The sequence below is a fragment of the Ictidomys tridecemlineatus genome, chromosome 2 (assembly GCF_052094955.1).
Source record: "Ictidomys tridecemlineatus isolate mIctTri1 chromosome 2, mIctTri1.hap1, whole genome shotgun sequence".
NCBI classification, from domain to species: domain Eukaryota; kingdom Metazoa; phylum Chordata; class Mammalia; order Rodentia; family Sciuridae; genus Ictidomys; species Ictidomys tridecemlineatus.
This window is the reverse complement of record NC_135478.1, coordinates 17,045,488-17,065,379: the sequence shown is the minus strand read 5'-3', so window position 1 is coordinate 17,065,379 and position 19,892 is coordinate 17,045,488. Positions and strand designations below refer to the sequence as shown.

The 19,892-nt window shown below is 43.5% G+C and overlaps 1 protein-coding gene and 1 long non-coding RNA gene across 2 annotated transcripts; both read left to right on the top strand.

The window, feature by feature from the left end:
* Positions 1–65: 65 nt before the first annotated feature.
* LOC144375012 (uncharacterized) lies at positions 66–2,130 on the top strand. Its single transcript, XR_013434272.1, has 2 exons — positions 66–173; positions 1,885–2,130. It is a non-coding gene; the product is annotated as an uncharacterized LOC144375012 (long non-coding RNA).
* Positions 2,131–9,063: 6,933 nt separating this feature from the next.
* Cripto (cripto, EGF-CFC family member) lies at positions 9,064–13,246 on the top strand. Its single transcript, XM_005333069.3, has 6 exons — positions 9,064–9,499; positions 10,504–10,556; positions 10,761–10,895; positions 11,276–11,390; positions 11,479–11,588; positions 12,814–13,246. The coding sequence occupies exons 1-6, from the start codon at positions 9,480–9,482 to the stop codon at positions 12,927–12,929; spliced, it is 549 nt and encodes a 182-aa protein (XP_005333126.3). The 5' UTR covers positions 9,064–9,479; the 3' UTR covers positions 12,930–13,246.
* The last annotated feature ends 6,646 nt before the right edge of the window (positions 13,247–19,892 follow it).

Genomic DNA, 19,892 nt, shown 5'->3' with positions numbered 1-19,892 from the left:
ATCTATTCTATGTGACTCAGCCCAGCAGGAGACAAAACAGATTTGGTAGGGGAGGGCTTGGCAAAGGGCACCAGCCCGCCAGTTTGAGCCCCAGAGCAAGATTGTCGGCACGCCTCCGAAAGCACCAGACCTTTTCACGTTAGAAACCCCCGAAGTGGAACAAGCAAAATAAGGTCAGAAAGGAGAAAGGGTCGCAGGTTCTTGGCACTCTAGTCTAGGAACCAAACAAGAAGCAGGATTAAAACACATGGCAATGTAAAAGTTTTTTCAGTGTTTGAGGCCAAGTGGAAGGTCTTGATTTCATCCTTCCATGTTTTTCTTTTTAATTTCCTAACATAGCAATGGTCCACTTTATGCTTTGAATATAGAACTTGCTGCTCTGTTACTACGATTTATTTTTTAAATGGACAAGTTTCTTTCTCTCTCTCTCCCCCTCCCTAATCTCAGGGGAAACAAGATTACATTTCTTCCCCATCCTGGGCGGAATTATCTGTCCTTGAGCAGTCACCCACCATAGGAATGTAGTATCCAGACTTTGGGGATGGCACCAGAAGACCTCAGAGATGACTATCTCCCAAATTAACAAGTTAATTAAAATTCCAACAGAGAACACATGGAATATAGCCTTTGAATAACCTCTTTACCCCCCCCCCAAAACACACACACAAACAGAGAGACAGACAGACAGACACACACACACACACACACACACACACACACACACACACACGCGCGCGCGCGCGCGCGCGCGCGCGCGCGCGCGGGTTCCTACTAATGGGCAGAACCACAGCCTCTGGGATAGGAGTCCCCTGTGTTTCTCCTTTGCTAGCAAAGCAATAAATCTTTTTCCTTTTTATCAAAACCATGTGCTGGTTATTGGATTGGCACTGGGAACAAGGACAGAGCTTTAGACCTTCATGTATTTAGGTTCTCTTTAGAGAATTTATTAATTGGGCAAATTTGTCTTGTCCAATATGACATGCAACAATAAGGTGATAATTAGTCATGGAACTCCTTGCTGTCCCAAGAATTCAACCCCTTCCTGCCTGTAACAGCAATGGTTCCTAATACACCTTTGCCTTAAAACTGAAAACCACAGCTTTTATGTCATGTATACATCATAGTTCTAATTACAAAGTTGTTTTATTTTTAAATTATTTTCTATATGGAATTTATTCTATTTGCTGAATATATAATTTTTGACATTAATAACAATTATTTTTAATTGTATACTAAGCTATTGATGGGGCCCAAATAAATCTTTGCAACTATATTAAATCTCACCACTAATGTGTTGGATGTGCTTTTTTTTTTTTTTTTTTTTTTTTGTGGTGCTGGGGATTGAACCCATGGCCTTGTGCATGTGAGGCAAGCACTCTACCAAATGAGTTATATCCCCCCAGCAGGGATGTGCTTTTTATTACTTAGAGTAGAATATTAAAATTATTTTTCTCTCTTGCTAAATAATGTAATAAAGAATTAAAGTCAGCTTACTATAATAGTACCTGCATACTGTTATGGTTAGATTTTAGGTGTCCCCCAAAAGTTCATGTGTGAGACAATGCAAGAAATTTCAGAGGTGAACTGATTGGATTATAAGAGCTTTAACCAAATCAGTGCATTAATCAATCCACTTGATTAATTAACCGAGTGCCAACTATAGGCTTGTTGAGTGTGGCTGGAGGAGGTAGATCATTGGGAGTATGCCTTCAGGTTTATGTTTTGTCCTTGTTGAGTAAAGCACTGTGCCAGCGCGCGCTCTCTCTCTCTCTCTCTCTCTCTCTCTCTCTCTCTCTCTCCCTCTCTCTCTCTCTCCCTCTCTCTCCCTCTCCCCCTCCCTCTCTGCTTCCTAGTGGCATTTCCCCTGTTACTTTCCTCCAACAGGATTCTTCTGCCATGATGTTCTGCCTCCCCTTGAGCCCGGAGGAATGGAGCCAGCTGTCTATGAACTGAGACATCTGAAACCATGAGCCCACAGTTGACCAAACACATACCCCTGTATGTGTGTGTATACATATATCACAATTCACAACAGCCAAACTATGGAAGCCTAGGTGTCCATCAGTGGATGAATGGATAAAGAAAATATTCACCCATAAAGAAGAATAAATTATGTCATTTTCAAGAAAATGGATGAGGGCTCGGGATGTGGCTCAAGTGGTAGCGCACTTGCCTGGCATGCGTGAGGCACTAGGTTGGATCCTCAGCACCACATAAAAAGAAAGATATTGTGTCCATCTAAAACTAAAAAATAAATATTTACAAAGGAAAAAAGGAAAAAGGACTTGCCTTCCTGTTTAGAATCTAAAAAAATAAAAAAGAAAGAAAGAAAAGAAAATGGATGAGAACATTGTTAAGCAAAATAAGCCACACTCAGAAAGTCAAGGGTCATATGTTTTCTCTCTCATATGTGAAAGAGGAAAAAGGAAAAGAGGGGTGGTGAGAGTTTCCTAAAACTCAAAGGAAGATCATTAGAGGAAACGGGGAGAGGAAAACTGGGAAATTATTTTGGCTAAATTACATTATTATACTGTGTACATGTAGAAATATGATTTTTGTAGCCAGGCGCGGTGGCACATGCCTGTCATCCCAGCAGCTAGGAAGGTTGAGGCAAGAGGATCGCAAGTTCAAAGCCAGCCTCAGCAATTTAGCGAGGAGCAAGCAACTCAGGGAGACCCTGTCTCTAAATAAAATACAAAATAGGGCTGGGGATGTGGCTTGGTGGTTAAGTGCTCCTTAGTTCAATTCCCGGTACCAATAAATAAATAAATAAATCCCTGTTCAGAACAGAACGCTCTGTCATTTGTTCTAAGATTCATATTTTATTTAGTTTTTCTCTGGAGGAAAAAAAAATCCAAACTTCTTAACCAACACAATTTCATTCAACTGGCAGAGGCCAGAATTCAGAGCTGAGTCAGTTCATCCCTGTGAGCTGGGATGATAAATGGATGTGTCTCTCTGAAAGCTGACCTCATATCCACCTGGTACACCAACAACAGGAACATAATGCTCAGTGTCACCCCCTGCAGGAGGAAAACTTTGCCAATGGCCCAGATCTATGTGGAAACCCAATGGCACTTTGTTCACTCTCATTCAGCCAAACAAATGAACAAGATCAGCTGGTCCCATCATACTACAGTGACATGTGCGTACCCAGGTTTACAGCAGCACAATTCACAGCAGCCAAACTATGGAACCAGCCTAGGTGTCCACCAACAACGGAGGAATGGGAAAAGAAAATGCGGTATATCCACAATGGAGTTTTATTCGGCCATAAAGAAAAATGAAATTGTGTCATTTGCAAGAAAATAAATGGAACGAGAGGCCATCATGTTTAAGTGAAATAAGTCATCTGTTTTCTCTCATATGTGGAAGCTAGAAAGAAAAAAGGAAAAGAAAAGTTGTGGAGGGGTTTCATGAAAATCAAAGGGAGACCAGGAGAGGAAAGAGATCAAGGGGTGGGAGATGGGATAGAGACAGGAAGTGCTGGCTAGTGATATTGGCCACATTGTACTGTGATATTGTGTGCTTGTACGAATATGCAACAAAAAAACACCTCATCACTATGTACAACTATAATGCACCAAGTTTTCTTTTAAAATGATAGAGAGAGAGAGAGGACTTATTAGGCCAAATGTCAGAACTATTAAAAAGCTACAGTCTGGCATTGGTATAAGAGACAAATAGACCAATGGAACATCTAAGTAAGTATGACATAGAAAAACAGGAACAATTTGTTCCTTATGAAAATAGTATCACACTGGGCTGAGGATGTAGCTTAGTGATAAAGCACTTGTTTAGTATTCCAAGGGCCTGGGTTCAAACCCCAGCACCTCAAAAAAAAAAAAGTTTAAAAGTATTTATATTCATTATATTTCTGCGGAACAAATTCTTACAAACTTAATGGCTTATTCAATACCCACTTACCACCTCGGTTTCCATGGGTCAGAAATCCCATCAGTGGGTACATTACAAAGTACCCAGGTCATTTGTGCACAGGACATCTCTTCACTAGAGAACTTTAATCCATTTCTGAAAGCAGCTTGGGCATTGTGCCCCAGCCTCCCACCCTCCACTTGCATTTAATCCATTTCAAAACCTATTAAGAGCTGTGAAGAATGCCCGAATGTAATGAAATACAAAATCCACTTAAGAAACACTTTTAAATGAGATGGGCCAGGTCTTGTGAAAACCAAATGGACCTCAGCTTGCCCTCCTAGTGTAACTCTTAGCAGCTTGTCTGCCCATCTGTCTGCTGGGGCCAGTTGGCCTTGACCTGGTCAGTGGAGAATCAGGAAGTGACCACACCTTCTCTATCAGCAGTGTTTGGATCACACTAAAACAGGCACTTGGTTTAGATTATTGGGCTTGTCTAAGAGGAGGGCTGGAGGCCAACCTTGGAAATCTCTGGCTCTTTCATTGCTCAGCACAGAATAGCTGGTCAGTATGACATAGGGATTTAGGATAAAGAGATATACTGAGTCCTAAAGGAAATGTCTATGAGCTCTCGAGATGCACAAAGCACAGTTGTAAATCTTGAACAACAGGCCCTTGGCTCATGCCCTTGTATAATGAAGGGAATTCACAAGCCCAGGAAAAAAGGACATGAAATTGTGCAGCTCCACCCTGGCTCCACCTCCAGTTGGGTCCCCGATAAAGCCCTTCTATAAAGGCTAGATAGCGGAGTTCTCCCTTGAATCCTCCTTCCTAAATAAGCCTCTGTCTATGCCTCTGTCTGGCTCATGCTGAAATTCTTTTCCATCACTTCTTATGCCAAGAACCCCATTGGCCCTGAGTTCAAGTCCCCTCCCCTCTGGGAACTCCTCGGATCCTTCTCCAGAGACATCTCTTCTGTGACACCTCGACTGTTGGGTTTGTTGGTTGTTGGTTTGGGGTTTTTTGTTTGTTTGTTTTGTTGGTGCATTTTGGTAGTAGGAATTAAACCTGGGGCACTCTTATCATTGAGCTACATCCCCAGCCTTTTTAAATTTATATTATTTTATTTTTTGGTTCTGGGGATTGAACCCAGGGGTGCTTAAACATTGAGCTAAATCCCCAGTCCTTTTTATTTTATTTTATTTTTATTTTGAGACAGGATCTGAAAATTTGCTTAGGGCCTCACAAAGTTGCTGAGGCTGGCTCTGAACTTGCCATCTTCCTGCCTCAGCCTCCTGAGTCGCTGGGATTACAGATGTATATCATTGCACCTTGTTTATATTTTATTCTGAGACAGGTTCTGGTTAAGTCGTCCAGACTGACCTCAAACTTGCTGTCCTTAACCCTCCTGCTTCAGTCTCCCAAGTAATTATTCAGTCTCCCAAGTAGCTGGGATTACAGGAGTGTGCCACCATGCCCATTTTAGTTGTTGAATTTGATGGGAAAGAAAAAGATTTTATATCATATTCTAAATTCCAAGTCATACTCATTCCTGAAGTCTAACTCAGACTTTCTCTCATCAACCACGGTTCCCAGTAAATGCATCAAAATTATCTTGTCCAGCAGGGCATGATCGTACACTCCTGTAATCCCAGCGACTGGGAAGGCTGAGGCAAGAGGATCGAAAATTTGAGTCCAGTCTGGGCAACTAGGTGAGCCCCTGTCTTAAAATAAAAAGTCCTGGGAATATAGCTCAATGTCCTGGATTCAATTCCTGGTACAAAAAAAAAAAAAAAAAAAACTTCTATATGGTGAATAAATCACCCAAAATTCTGCATATGAATAATGGCTTGAAGCATTTAGGATTTGCCTTTCTTTCCTTCCTAGTTGGAGAAGGCAGCATGCATTGTTCTATCTCCCATTTGGAGAAACAAGTTGCTTTCCTGTGGCACTTCTTAAAAACCTTACCCTGGTCCCATCCCCACATTTCAGAAAATAGGGCTGAGACTTCCAGTCCTGTCTGCCAGAGATGTGGCAGATGGACTAAGATTTAGCCAAAAGTTTATCAGCACAGGCAGATGCTGCAGAGTTTGGGAAGCTGAGATTTCTGAAAGTCCCATGTTTCGGGACCTCCTGGTGGGGGGTGGGTTTTAAGAGATGGGGGAGGGTTCGTGAAAGACAGAAAAACAAGCCTTTTACAACACAATGTTGAGAGATAAGGTAAATTCCAGGGCTGGGCCAGAACAGGCTCTCAGCTCCACATTTGGAAGCCCACATAGGGAGGACAGTATCAGCAAGTGCTTCCCAGGGCATTGGCATATAGCCTGAGAATCAAAGAAGTCAGTCCTAGTGATGAGCTCTGAGAGAGAGAGAGAAAAACAGCCCCTCACTAAATGGAGACCTGGATCTAGGAGCATGACCAGCCTGCTTGTCTTTTTAGTTTGATGAACAAAACCTCTGATGTATGCTTATATGAGATCAACTAAGAACAAACACACCATCGATTTAAATGTTACCAGATTCAAAGACCTACACCATGTGGCAGCTTCCTTGGACCCCTGTCCAGTGACACAGTTACCAGCCAGGGCTGTACATTTGGCACACATTGGTAATTCCAGCTACTTGGGAGGCTAAGGCCAGAGGATCACAAGTTCAAGGCCACCCTCAGCAACTTTGCAAGGTTCTAAGCAACTTAACAAGAGACTCTTGTTTCCAAATAAATAAATAATAAATAAATAAATAGAGCTGGGAATGTAGCTTGAACCCACCCCTGGGTTCAAGCCCCAGTGAATTTTCACTGTGAGGGACATTGAAAATTACCAGCAGGTCACAGAAAACGAAATGCAAACATCAAGTAAACACAGGGAACCAGGCAAGTCCAAATGAAAACAAAATACTATTTTTCACATACGGAAATAGGAAGGGAAAAATGGGGTCCTCACTAGGAGCGGTGGTGTACTCCTATAATTCCAGCAACTAGGGAGCCTGAGGCAGGAGGAGCCCACATCAGCCTGGGGAACATAAGTGAGACCCTATCTCAAAATAAAAAAAGGACTGGGGGTGAAGCTCAATGGTAAAGCCCAGCCCTAATACCACCGCCCCCCCCCAAAAAGTGTCCTCTTCTAAATCCTTCCCCATTCCTTCTTTACCATTTATTGTTTGAGTTTGCAGATTTATGTATGCAGGAATCTATCCTCTTAAAGCCGGCACAGAAACTTGTGGCAAATGTTGAATAGTTTCCCAGTTGTTATTTGTTAAATTCTCCAGTGAAAACAGCAAGTATTAACTTGTTAATGAGTTGGCCAGGGCCTGCTGGGTGGATGGCAGCCACAGTGCTTCTCAGGGGCTATCAGAAGCTGTAGGATCTGGCCTTGATGGGATTAGAGGGGCCCCAGAATTCCCTGAGCCACCTCCCCCACCCCTTCTGTACATCTGGTGGCCTGGCGAAATGGAATATTCCAAGGACTGCATCAGAAAGTGCTCCTTGGAACTTTCCCTTTCCTATCCTGTGACTGTGCAGCAGAAATGGTGTTCTTTTCATGAACCCTTTAGTTGGGATTTAATTCTATGTGTGTTCAACCAGTGAAACTAGGTCAAGCTGACTTTTTAAAGCTAAAATCTATCCTATACTCTAGATTTGTTTTCCTCCTTGAATGTTATTTTATTGCTTATAATTCATTTTTATTGGTGTATTATAATTATACAGAATAGAGGGACTCACTGTGATACATTTCTACATGCATACACGTAACAAAATCTGGCCAATTTCATTTCTTAGTATCTTCCCCGAATTTTAAAAGGACACTGAAAGTATGTCCGTTGATTATGATGCTTTTGTTGGTTTTAGATCAAATGCTGATTTTGTACTTTAAACACAGCACTCACTGTCCTTGGGCCAGCCTTGTGGCCTCAGTTCAGCTCTTTGGTGGGGTTCTTTTTTTTGTCTTTTTTGGAACTGGGGGTCGAACCCAGGCAGGGCTTTGCGAATGCAAGGCAGAAGCTTTGCCACTGAGCTACATCCCAGCTCTCAGTTCAGCTCTTAAAGTTCCATAATAGCATCTTCAGATAAAGAAGCACCACCCAGGTATGTTCTGTTACCTGTTTTAACACAAACCGGCCCAGTCTCTGGGGAGAAAAAGACATTTAAGCTCCCAAAAGCGATTAGTTGTCTTATTCATAATCTGACATTAATAACGTCCATGTAGTTTACCTTCTTGGCACACTGGACCGAGGAGGACCGTGATGCACAGGGGCCCTACAAAATTTGCTGCAGAAAGTAATGTCTTTGAGCCTCCCGGCAGCTCCAAGGCCTTTCTTTTTGCGGAGTTGGGCCCCACCTCCGACCTCCTAGAGTTCAGGGCCAAGTTCCCCGGTTGGTGGTAGGTCCTCCACCAATCGCAGCCTGTGACCTGAAGCTCTGAAGACCTGAGGAGTTGAAGTAGCAACAGGAATTGCATTGCTAACTGTGGTTGAGGTGGAAATGTAGCTGTGTCCTGCCATTGCTGAGAAGGATCTCCACTTCCCCCAAAAAAAGTAATTTCAGTTTTAATTCTACCAAGGTCAAGTGTAAAAGTAAAAAAGGGCTCTTAGCCCTTAGGATCCTGGTATTCACCCACAGAGGCCCTGATGCTGACAGTGGTCTCAGATGCAGCCTCGGGTACAAGAGTTGGGCAAGGGCACAGGGAGATCAAGATAAAAATGCAGAGAAAACCCAGGGGGAAGGCCAAAGTGCTTCTAAAGATTTTTCTGGAGCTCTCTGCCTGGGTCCGGGCTGCACAATCCCACCGGCCAGCAAGGCTCTCCCAAGCCCAGCACCTGCATATCCCCTTCCGACCTTGGTCTTACCCCTCACCCACCTAACTCCTGAAGGCAGGGGGCACACCTTTGCTAGACCACCCGAGCTTCCCTAGGGTGGATCACGGATCTCAACGACCTTTTTGTGGAAAAACAAAGATGAAATCTACTTTCTAGAAATAAAATTTGAGAATAAAATGCAAAGGTCTTTAGACACTCCCATACGTGGTGTTTGGGTTTTTCTTAATAAAACAATGGTTCTCCATCACTTCAAGTTGGGATCAACAACTTGATAGAATAATCGAGTTGCCCCCATCCCCACCCCCCACCCCCGGGGAGGGCGGGGGGAGTAAATCTGGTATTTTTCACCGGTAACTGAGGATAACCGACCTCAGGGATGGTCACTTTCTTTTCCTTTCCTTTCTTTTCAGGCGTCTTGCAGTTCACTTCCCAGCCCTGCAGCATTAGGGCATTCTAAGGGGGCTGAGCCTCCTGCCTCCCCGCCCACCTGAGGGTCCTTTTTGCCACCTGAAGGAAGGAGGATCCCCCGGAAGTTCCTTGCTCAAGGTCAAAACATTCACTAGATTGTATTCGCTAGAATACCCTAGCTTCCAGGACATCCCGGTTCCTGCTTCTCCTAAGACCTGGGGCAAGCTTCTTTTTCATCCGGGATACTTTTTAAATTGTCATTTTTCACTTCTGAAAATTAATGTTTTTCCTTTAAGTGTTTTGGCAATGACTTTATGAGTTAAAGCCACTGCTTACATCCCCCGCCCCCTAAATTTTTAAGAGCTGTGGACTGCAGGAAGATGGAGCACTTCTCTTCCAGGTAGGAGCTAATCTTGAACTGTGGACTTGATGGCTAGAGATTGCCAGCTTAGGGAATCATTTTTCTATACCTCTCTGATTTTGTCTTAATCGAACCTTAAAAACTTTCCAACAGCTCTGCTGTTTTTCCTGAAAAAAACTGGTACTTCAGACTTACAGTCTACTTTGCCATGGGCTTTTGACATTTCTAATCATGCTGCTGATGAAATGTTTTCCGACTCTTTTATAAGGAATTACCAATATGATAGCCAAATTAAAAATCTGCTTCTGAAAAGGTCAAATATATAGAGAGACTGATTTTATACTTGCAAAACTGTTAAGAACAACAGCAAAAAAAAAAAAATTAACCTGAAAAACTTTCCAATTACAGGTTTAATTGAAATAGTTTGTGAAATGTAATTTGATAACACAGAATATCATTTTTTAAATTCGTGTGTGTGTGTGTGTGTGTGTGTGTGTGTGTGTGTGTGTGTGCGCGCGCGCGAGCGCTGAGGATTGAACCTGGGGTGCTTTACCACTGAGCAACATTACATCCCCAGCCCTTTTTACTTTTTTTGTTTTGAGACAAGGTCTCACTAAGTTGCTGGTCTTTCTTACTATGTTGCTGAAGCTGGCCTTGAACTTGTGATCCTCCTGTCTCAGCTTCCTGAGTTGCTGGGATTATATGTATGTGCCACTGTAACCAACCATTTTAAAATTTTTATATGAAAACTCTGCAAGAGAGAAAAAAAAATGTAAGTTTTGTGAAATAGATAAGATTTATTCCCTCTTTAACTCATGTGCTTGTGAGTTTAGGCCCTCAGAAATAATGAAGAGTTGGATATTGTTGATATTTCTTTGTTAGCCTGAGTTAGCTATAAATAAATAAAGAAGAAAGGTGAGATTCTGCAATTCCTCTTTAGTGGTCTGTGGTCTTGGCTCTGTGTTGAGAGGACCCAAGTGTTAATTCCAAGGGTTTTATTTGCTTTGATTTGCTAACGGGATGTCCCTATTTCCTCTTCCTAGGGTGATTTTCATCATGGCCATTTCCAACATGTTTGAACTGGGATTAGTTGCTGGTGAGAAAGCTTTTGTTCTTTTAATCACCAAACGTTTTTCCCCCTTTTTTGTAGTCCTAGGGATGGGAACCCAAGTTCTTGCGCATGCTAGGCAAGTGCTGTATCTCCAAGCACACCCCATCCTTCACTATTTTGTTCTTTTGATCACCAACTATTTCTATGTGGCCTAAAATACAGACTCCTGGATTGATTTTTATCATTAAGGGTTGGGCCACCATGAATTTGCACATGCATCTCTGGGAGACCCAGGCTTTAGAGATGGAAGCATTCAGTCCCAGGAGAAACCTGCAGTTCGTTCCCGGTCTTTCCAGTTTGTGCCATCCATAGGAATACAGGACAGTAAGAGCCACCTGCCTTAGATCACCCCTGACCTGGTCCATCTTGTGGACTTTTACCTAAGGGGGTGGGCACATGATGCTGGGTGGGTGGGTGGGTGGGTTGGGTTGGTGAGACTGGCATGGCATATTTCACTTCCCTGGTATGCAGTTTCCCTCCCCTGATTCCACTTCACACTGGGGTCCCTGAGAACCGGCACTGTCAAGTGCCCTGAAAGTGATTTCCCCAGCTCAAAAGAAGAGCTAGCAAAAGGAACTGTGGAAAGCAGAGTCCCACTTGTGAGGCTGACGGTTTTCGGACATCTGTAAACATTTGGGGGAGAAGAAGCACTGGGTTTGCAGGAAATGTCCCCAGTTTTTTTAGTCTCTCCTCTTACATTTCAGGTAAGGAGCTAAACAAAACTTGCTGTCTGAATGGGGGCACCTGCATCCTGGGGTCCTTTTGTGCCTGCCCCGCTTCCTTCTATGGACGGAATTGTGAGCATGATGTGCGAAAAGAGTAAGCTGTGAAAGGGGCAGGAAGCAGGTGCAGAGGAGAGAAAAGGAAATGTGAGAACTTAAAGTAGGCATCATCTGTTTCTTCCCAGGAACTGCGGATCGGTGTCTCATGGCGCTTGGCTGCCCAAGAAGTGTTCCCTGTGCAAATGCTGGCACGGCCAGCTCCGCTGTTTTCCTCAGGCCTTTATCTCTGGTTGTGGTAAGCGTGTTCTCTCTTTCGCCCTTTCGGGGTGCTCAGTTGCTCATGGGGTGCTTAGTTTACCTGGTGTCTTCTCCTACATCCTGGCCTGCTAGAGGCTGACAGCCAAAGTTGTGCTGATCAAAGCGTCCAATGCAGTTGTGGGCATCCAGGGCTCCAGGTGGGAGCTGCCCCAGCATCCTTGAGAGGTGCTCCCTGGGATGGCGGTCCTGCTGCCTTTCAGGAGCAGAATTCTTTCAAGTCTGATAGTCAGTGAACTTCTATTATAAAGGGCATTCAATAAATAGAACAAGGCTGTGCCTTAAACACCAGGAAGTACTACTCTCTGGTGTCCTGTCCTTTGGGAAGGGACCCAACAATCTCCAGGAAGGCCACGCAGTTAGAACCCACCTTGATGGTGAATTCCTGACAGCACTTTGACTCTGTTCTTGTCCATTAGGAACTTTTCCCTAGGTCCTTAAAGGGCTCTGGTGATGGCTCTCAGTAGCCTTCACCTTACTGATTTGAAGAAGATAATAGAAAGAAAGACAGGACCAAGAGAAAGACAGGAAGAGTGGATAGTTTCCCACCTCTGCCTGAGCTGGGTTTTTAGGGCCAACCAAGTTCAGAGGACTCTCCTAATTCTAACCTGTAAATTTTTTTTTTTTAAATGGTGCTAGGAATGGAACATGGCCTTACACATGCTAGACAAGTGTTCTACCAGTGAGGCTACACCCCCAGCATCTTGTTCTGATGTCAGGAATTTAATATTTCCAAGTCCTGAAAGCAAGTAAAATGTGGGACCACCCGCACAGGGATCCTGTCTTTGTCATTTACATTCTGAGTGTCAGGCCTGGGGTAGGTGTTCCGCAAGTGTGGGTTTATAATTGGATGAACCGGGACCATGTTTTCTTTCTAGAATCTGGGTCCCAAAATGTGCCCCATTATCAGCACTTAACCAAATTCTATCCCATCCCTGCAAATGAAGCTGTCTCCCCTGCAGTAGGTATCAGGGGTGAGAAGTACCCAGGGAAGAGCAAATTAACAGTCAGCCTGGGGCAACTTAAAATTTTTCAGGGAGTGTGAATTTCATGTAGTCTGCGCTGCTGATCCTATAAGCACATTGATCTCGTCAAATGTTGGGCCCTGACTAATTTGTGGCTCGTGCAGATATGTCTTATGTGTGGGCAGCAGGATGAACTGCCAGAGGGATTTTCTTTAATGACCAAGTGTCTCTACCTTTCAGAGAGCCGCGTGATGGAAGAGCACCTTGCAGTTTCCAGGACTCCAGAATTAGCCCCATCTGCATGGACCACTCTCATGCTAGCTGGCCTCTGTCTTTCTATACAAAGTTACTGCTAATTGACATTTGCCTTTTTCTGGAAATATAAGTTTAGTTACATGTGAATTTCATGATTAGTAAAAACTACAATGCTCCGATGTCCTAACTAAATGTCTTATCATTTGTTATTTGCCTTAAAATAATGCACATGTTTCTGTTCGGATTCCTAATACATCCTTAAAGCACCAAGTACTTTTTACCTTTGCTCTGCTGTCTCTGTAAAAGCTACTTTAAAAAATAGTAATTGTTATCCCTATTGACCTTGTACCCAAGTCTTGTGTTTCTTAATTTGTAAAGTTATTCTATAAAGTCTTATTAAAACATACTTGATTTTAAATAGTTGGATTCTACAGATTATTAAAAGCAATTCTATTGTGAAAGTGAGGGCAAAGTTTTGAATAAATTAAAGTCAATTAAGACAGTAATGTTATTTTTACCTTTTTTCTTGTTGGATACCAGGGATTGAACCCAGGGGTACTTAACCACTGAGCTACATCTCCAGCCCTTTTTATTTTTTAATTTTGAGACAGGGCCTTGCTAAATTGCCTAGAGCCTCACTAAGTTGCTGAGGCTGGCTTTGAATTTGCAACTCTCTTGTCTCAGCCTCCAGAGCCACTGGGATTACAGGCCTGTGTCACCATGCCCAGCAAGACAGTCATTTTAAATGAAAGAAAAGAAAGCCTCTCTGAGCATGATGGTGCATGCCTGTAATCCCAGCAGTTTGGGAGGCTGAGGCAGGAGGATAACGAGTTCAAAGCCAGCCTCAGCAAAATCAAGGTGCTAAGCAACTGAGCGCCACCCTGTTTCTAAATAAAATACAAAATAGGCTGGGGATGTGGCTCAGTGGCTGAGTGCCCCTGAGTTCAATCTCTAAAGTAAACAACTAAAGAAAACAAAGCATCTTTAAGGAAAGGCAATGGAGGTCAAGAGAGGCAAGCACTGGAGAGATAGAAGTGGTGTGTGTGCCAAGGAGAAAGAGGAAGTAAAGGGGAGCGATGGACTGGAATAAAGCAAATGATTACTTGATTGATGTTTAGATGGTTGTAGAGAAGCAGTTAAAAAGCTCAATTGCAGGGCCGAGGTTGTAGCTCAGTGGTAGAGCACTTGCCTGGCACATATGAGGCTCTGGGTTCAATTCTCAGCACCCCATATAAATAAATTTTAAAAGTAAACGTATTATGTCCATCCACAACTAAAAATATTAAAAAAGAAAAAAAAGCTCAATTGCAGGGCCAGTTCCCGTCATCTATAGAAAGCTACATAAGACAAGGATCCTCTACTATCTCAAGGTATTAAAAAAAGAGAATGAAGTCTCCTTGGAGGGTAAAAATTGTATCTAAATTTTCCCAACAAGATTGCTTAAGCCGGGTGCAGTGGTGCGCGCCTGTAATCCCAGTGGCTTGGGAGGCTAAGGCAGGAGGATTGTGAGTTCAAAACCAGCTTCAGCAAAAGTGAGGCACTAAGCAACTCAGATAGATCCTGTCTCTAAATAAAATATGAAAAAGGGCTTGGGATGTGGTTCAGTGGCTGAATGCCCCTGAGTTCATTCCCTGCTACTAAAAAGAAAAAAGAAAACAAAAGATTGTTTTAATTTTGTTTTCTCCAAACTATGCAATTATTTTAACAGTTGCAGAAGAAAATGTTCATAATATATTTAGACATAAACCATAAAACTATGATAAAACCCATTTTTGTAATACATTCAGTTTATAAATATGCACAGTAAAAAATGGGAACACTATTGACCAAAATGGGAACCTTAGTTATTTCTAGGTGGTGAGATAAATGGTGCTTTGTGGGGGGTAGATTTTTTTCCTTTGTGCACTTTTGTGTTTTCCAACGTGAGGATGCATTCTATCTGTTTTCATATGGAATGTGCTGGCTTGAAACTGAGGAAGCCACAAGAGCCACAAGCTCCAAGCAGATGCCCACTTTTTGTTTCCCTCTATGGTGGAATGTTTCCCTCTAGTGTGCGCTGCTCTGGGGGACAAGATTTGCTTTCATCATTTAGGTACTGCTTGATCCACAAATTGTGTTTTTCCAAAATAATCCTCTGCTGTTGCAAAATTGCAAACCGGTGGAATTTTTTCAGTGCCCAGTGGAAAGCAAGCAAAATGGGATAAGCATGGAGGGAGAGTGGCTTGGAGGCTGGTGACAGTGGGACCATGTCCTACTGTGGATTTGGGTAATGACTACATCACAATATTGGAATTAAATGAAGTAAAGCAAATGTAACAACTGCACAAAATAGGACCTCAGCAAATCTCATATTTTCAATCTGAAAAAAAATTTTTATTGGGGCCATAAATGGAATTATTTTTTTGTTTGTTTTTTAAAGAGTATTAGAAAGTAAGCCTGGTGAGGTGGCACACACTGAGGCAGGAGGTGCAGAGGCTGAGGTAGGAGGATAGGAAGTTCAAGGCCATCCTTAAGTGTCCCCTTGGACCATTTAGACAGAACCCAAGTCAAAAAAAAAAAAAAAAAAAAAAAGGGACTGGGGATATAGCTTGGTAGCTCAGTAGTAAGAACTTTCCTGGGATCTCAATTCCCATTACAAAAAAAAATGGTTTTCTTATTTGTCATTTGCATGGAAATAATAGCTGCATGGTAGGTGAGGATGAAGAGTGTTTTCAAACTTGAACATTCACATGCCACCTTGATGATTTGGGGCCACATCATTGTACATTTTTCTTTTTACATCAAGTTGTTTTTTTATTGTGATAAAGAGTACTTACCCTTTGGTCATTTTTAAGTGTACAGTTCAGTGGCATTAAGAATAGTCACCACCATCATCTCCAGAACTTTCTTATCACCCCAAACTATAACTCTGCACCCGTTAAACTCCCCAGTCATCTTCTCCCAGCCACCTCTATTATGCCTGAATTTGACTATTTTAGAAACCACAGGTGGAGTTGCCGCAGTCTGGCTGGGCACAAAATAACCGAGCCACCACAAAAACTTGTAGATTCCAACAGCAACTCTTTATTCCTGAACTCTCACCGGCACTCTACATGCATGTTCTGGGGAAAATTCACCTCCACCGGGCTCTGCATCCCAAATACTCTCTGAATCCCGGAGAATTCAACGGGAACTCAAGGAGTGGGTGCCTGACGCAGCAGGATATGCCCTATTCCCAGCAGGATCCACCTTAAACCTGGAACCGCCCTAAACCCGGATCTGCCCTAAACCCGGATCCGCCCTAATCCCTGAGCAAGGTAACCTTTCATGCAATGTCACTGCAAATGACCTGGGTCCAAGGCAAGCCCATTTCCACAATGGAGAGTCCTCCCTCTAAGCAACATTGGGTAGGCTGACAAGGAAATTGCCATGCGTCATTCCTACTTGGCTATGGCTCTCAGCATGGAGTCACATGAATTTGTGCCTTTCTATGTGGCTTATTTCATTTAGCATATCTATAAGGTTTGTGTTGCAGCATGTGCCTGACACATTCCACAGCGATCATGCTGCTATAGACATTGGTGGGCAAATATCTGTTCTGATTCCTGCTTTCAATTCTGGGTCATGTGCTGGGTCATATGGCAACGTATCCTTAATCCAAAAATTCGAGTTCCAAAATCTGACATTTTTGAGTGTCAACATGGCACAAGTGAAAAACCCAGTCACTTTCAGGAATGTGTGTATGAAATAGTCTATGTTTGCACTTGGCTCCCATCCCTGAGAGAACTAGTTACACTTACACACATCTCTGGAACTTGCCCTGTTTAATTCAAAACACTTGCTGACTGCCAACTGTTCCTTTCTGGCTAGGGGAATTTAGATAACTTTCTGAGATGTCTGTAATCACATGTAATTAACCTTATACTTGGGAAATCAAAATGGGGGTGGGTACCAGGAATTTGAACCTAGAGACACTTAACCACTGAGCCACATTTAAATTTTTTTTTTTTTTTTTTTAATTTAGAGACAGGGTCTCACTGAGTTGCTTAGGGGTTCTCTAAGTTGCTGAGGAGGGCTTTGAACTCATGATCTTCCTGTAAAAGGGGTCCGGCAGAGCATTGGAGGGAGAGACTACACAAGAGACTTACTCCATGTAATTGGCAAAAGGGGATTTATTGGGGATCCATTCCAGCGTGCCGGGGCTCCGTGCTCACTCAAGAAGGGAGAGCAGCCCAGAGCCCAGAGCAGAGGTCAAGCAGAGCTTAAGTACACTTTCTGGAGAGGGCCGTGGGCTTTGCATACATCAGAACAAATCATCATGAGGCGCGGGAAAATTGAACAACAACTCTGAGACGTGATTAGCACATTCATTGGCGGGAACAGGTCAGGCGGGGGTGATTGGTCATTCCTAAGCGGGTTACACATTCAAACTGATTGGTTCGGGCCCTGTGACAAACTGCACAGGGCCCTAGGCTGAGTGGCCAGTAGGGCGTTGTTTTAACTATCTCAGGAATCTGGGTGTAACAGAGGAACTTAATAATACCTAATCTTTTATATTCAAGCTTTCCAGCTTAGAAACTTTACCCTTTCACTCCTACCTCAGCCTCCCAAGCTGCTGGGATTACAGGTGTGCACCTCCACACCCAGCTGGAAATTAAGTTTTTACAAATAAAGACAAGAATTATGAGGACAATCCTTGTGAAATTTATGGAAGCTTTCATGGGAAAAGGATGAATTAGCCTGGACCAACTATGGAATTACAAAAAAAAAAAAAAAGGAAAAAAGTAAGAGGAGTGGCTAGATGTAGATATTTCTACTTCATTGAACATTCCAACAAGTTTTACTATGATGATATCAATAAATACAAGAAAAGCAAGAGGGAACACTGTACCAGGGTAAATGATTGCTGTGGGCTGTGTGGCAGAGGAGGTTCCTGGGAGCCACTGGAGACTGCAAGGCGATCTCCTGAGTGCTCTGGAGAAACAGCGGTAGCAGGCAAGGGACAAACTGCAATGCAACTTTAAAAGTAAAAACGCCAGGAAGCAACAGTAACCTCTGCTTATGCCTCGGGAAGCTAGGGTGGCCCTTCAGATTTTTCTCCAGTTCAGTCAAAGGACCTGACCTTTGCGCTCCCACTTGCACCGTCATTTCACCCACTGCCTAGGGAGAGTGTGTCCTTAGTGAGAGGCTCCCTTACAATCAAAGCAACCAACAGCCCCAGTCTCTGGAGCTAGTGCCTCAATCTGGAGGGGAAATCCGCAATCCCATCACAGCCTCCTCTTTGCTGTTGATTCCACCTCCTTTAAGATCCTGATTGGCCGACTTTCCCTGGCAAACACAAGATTTGTGGGACCGACTAAGTTCCCTTCAGCTGCTGCTAATCTCGGGGTACAACCCATCTGATCTCCACAAACCTCCTCCCATTTGGCAGTCCCTCACTTGGAACCAGCAGCCCCTCTGCTGCTATCTATGGCTTAACTGGCAGGTTGAGCAGACCCTCATCCCTCCAGGGTCTCAGCCCCTGATCCCCATGCTCTTTTCAGGCTGTTTTCCCATTGACCATCAAGTTGGAACCTGGGCTGACCCCTTGCACTCCTATAGCAGCAACTAGTCACTAGGGGTCTTTCCCTGGGGAGGATGTATCTCGTTGGCCACATCAATTCCCTTCAGCCAATGGCAGTTCCCACAGAGATAACAGAAACCATCAGCAGCCAACCCTGCTCCATCCCCAGGGGACCATCCCTGCCTGTGCACCCCCATGCTCCAGACCCACTGCCTTCCACATGCACCGCCCAGCTCATGCTGCTTGATTGGCATCCTTACAACTTCCCATTTTTTTTAAAAAATGAAACCAGATGTGTCATTCACAGATCAGCTCAGCACATAGTTGGCAGTATTCAAGGAACCATGAGCTATTCCCATTTATTTGTCACTATTCTTCTTCTGGACCCACACGCTTCTGCCAGAACACCTCCTACCCACAAAGCCCTGAAGCGTGTGAGTGGAGAGTCCAGATCTGGCTCCTCCTCTCTGGAAAGGGGGCAAGAGGAAGAAGTGGCTCAGGCCACCTCAGACCACCAGGCAGTGGGGGCTGATGATGGCTTTCCAGGTGGAAATTGTGTATATGCATTCCCTTAATTTAATTTTTATATTTTTAAGATGTTCTGTGGTACTGGGAACCGAATCCAGAGGTGCTTTACCCCTGAGCTACAATCCCAAGCCTTGTTTTAATTTTTCTTTTCTTCTTTTTTGGTACCAAGGATTGAACCCAGGGGTGCTTAGCCACTGAGCCATATCCCCAGCCCTTTTTATTTGTTAAATTTTGATATCTGTATTTGGGGTAAAAATGGGTGTTCAAAACCCAATTGAGTCAAATGTATGAAAGATGATATATCATGAGCTCTGTAATGTTTTGAACAATCAATAAAAAAAATTAAAAAATTTTAAAAAATGTTGATATAGGGTCTTGCTAAGTTACTTAGGGCCTCAGAAAGATTCTGAAGCTGGCTTTGAACTTACGATCCTCCTGTCTCTGCCTCTTGAGCCACTGGGATTACAGGCATGTGCCAATATCCCCAGCATTATTATATTTTTTTTTTGACAGGGTCTCCCTAAGTGGCCCAGGCTGGACTTCATGTTGTGATTCTCTGACTCAGCCTCCTGGGTTGCTGGGATTATAGCTATGTGACATCATCGTGCCCAGTTTGTACTCCCTAATTTAAAAAAAAAAAAAAAAGGAATGAAAGAAAGAAAAGAATAAAAGACTCATTGCTCATTAAAGAGAAGACAGAAGAAACAGAGATAGAGATGGAGCCCTGGTGCCTTGGTGCCTTGGTAGGGCAGCACAGAGGTAAGGGCCAGGCAAAGCAGCTCAGAGATCGGGTCCCCATAAACTCTGCTAAGGAAAGGACAGGGACAAGATCAGAACTACGGAACAATCTTGAAGGTGGAAGAAGCTTCCAGAAGAATACTACCCACAGTTAATACATCTGAGAGGTCAGGAGGAAATTGTTTTGAACCCCAATTTAATCAGTCAGTTCATGATGTTCAATGGGAAAGTATCCTGGTCCCCGCTGGCCACACAC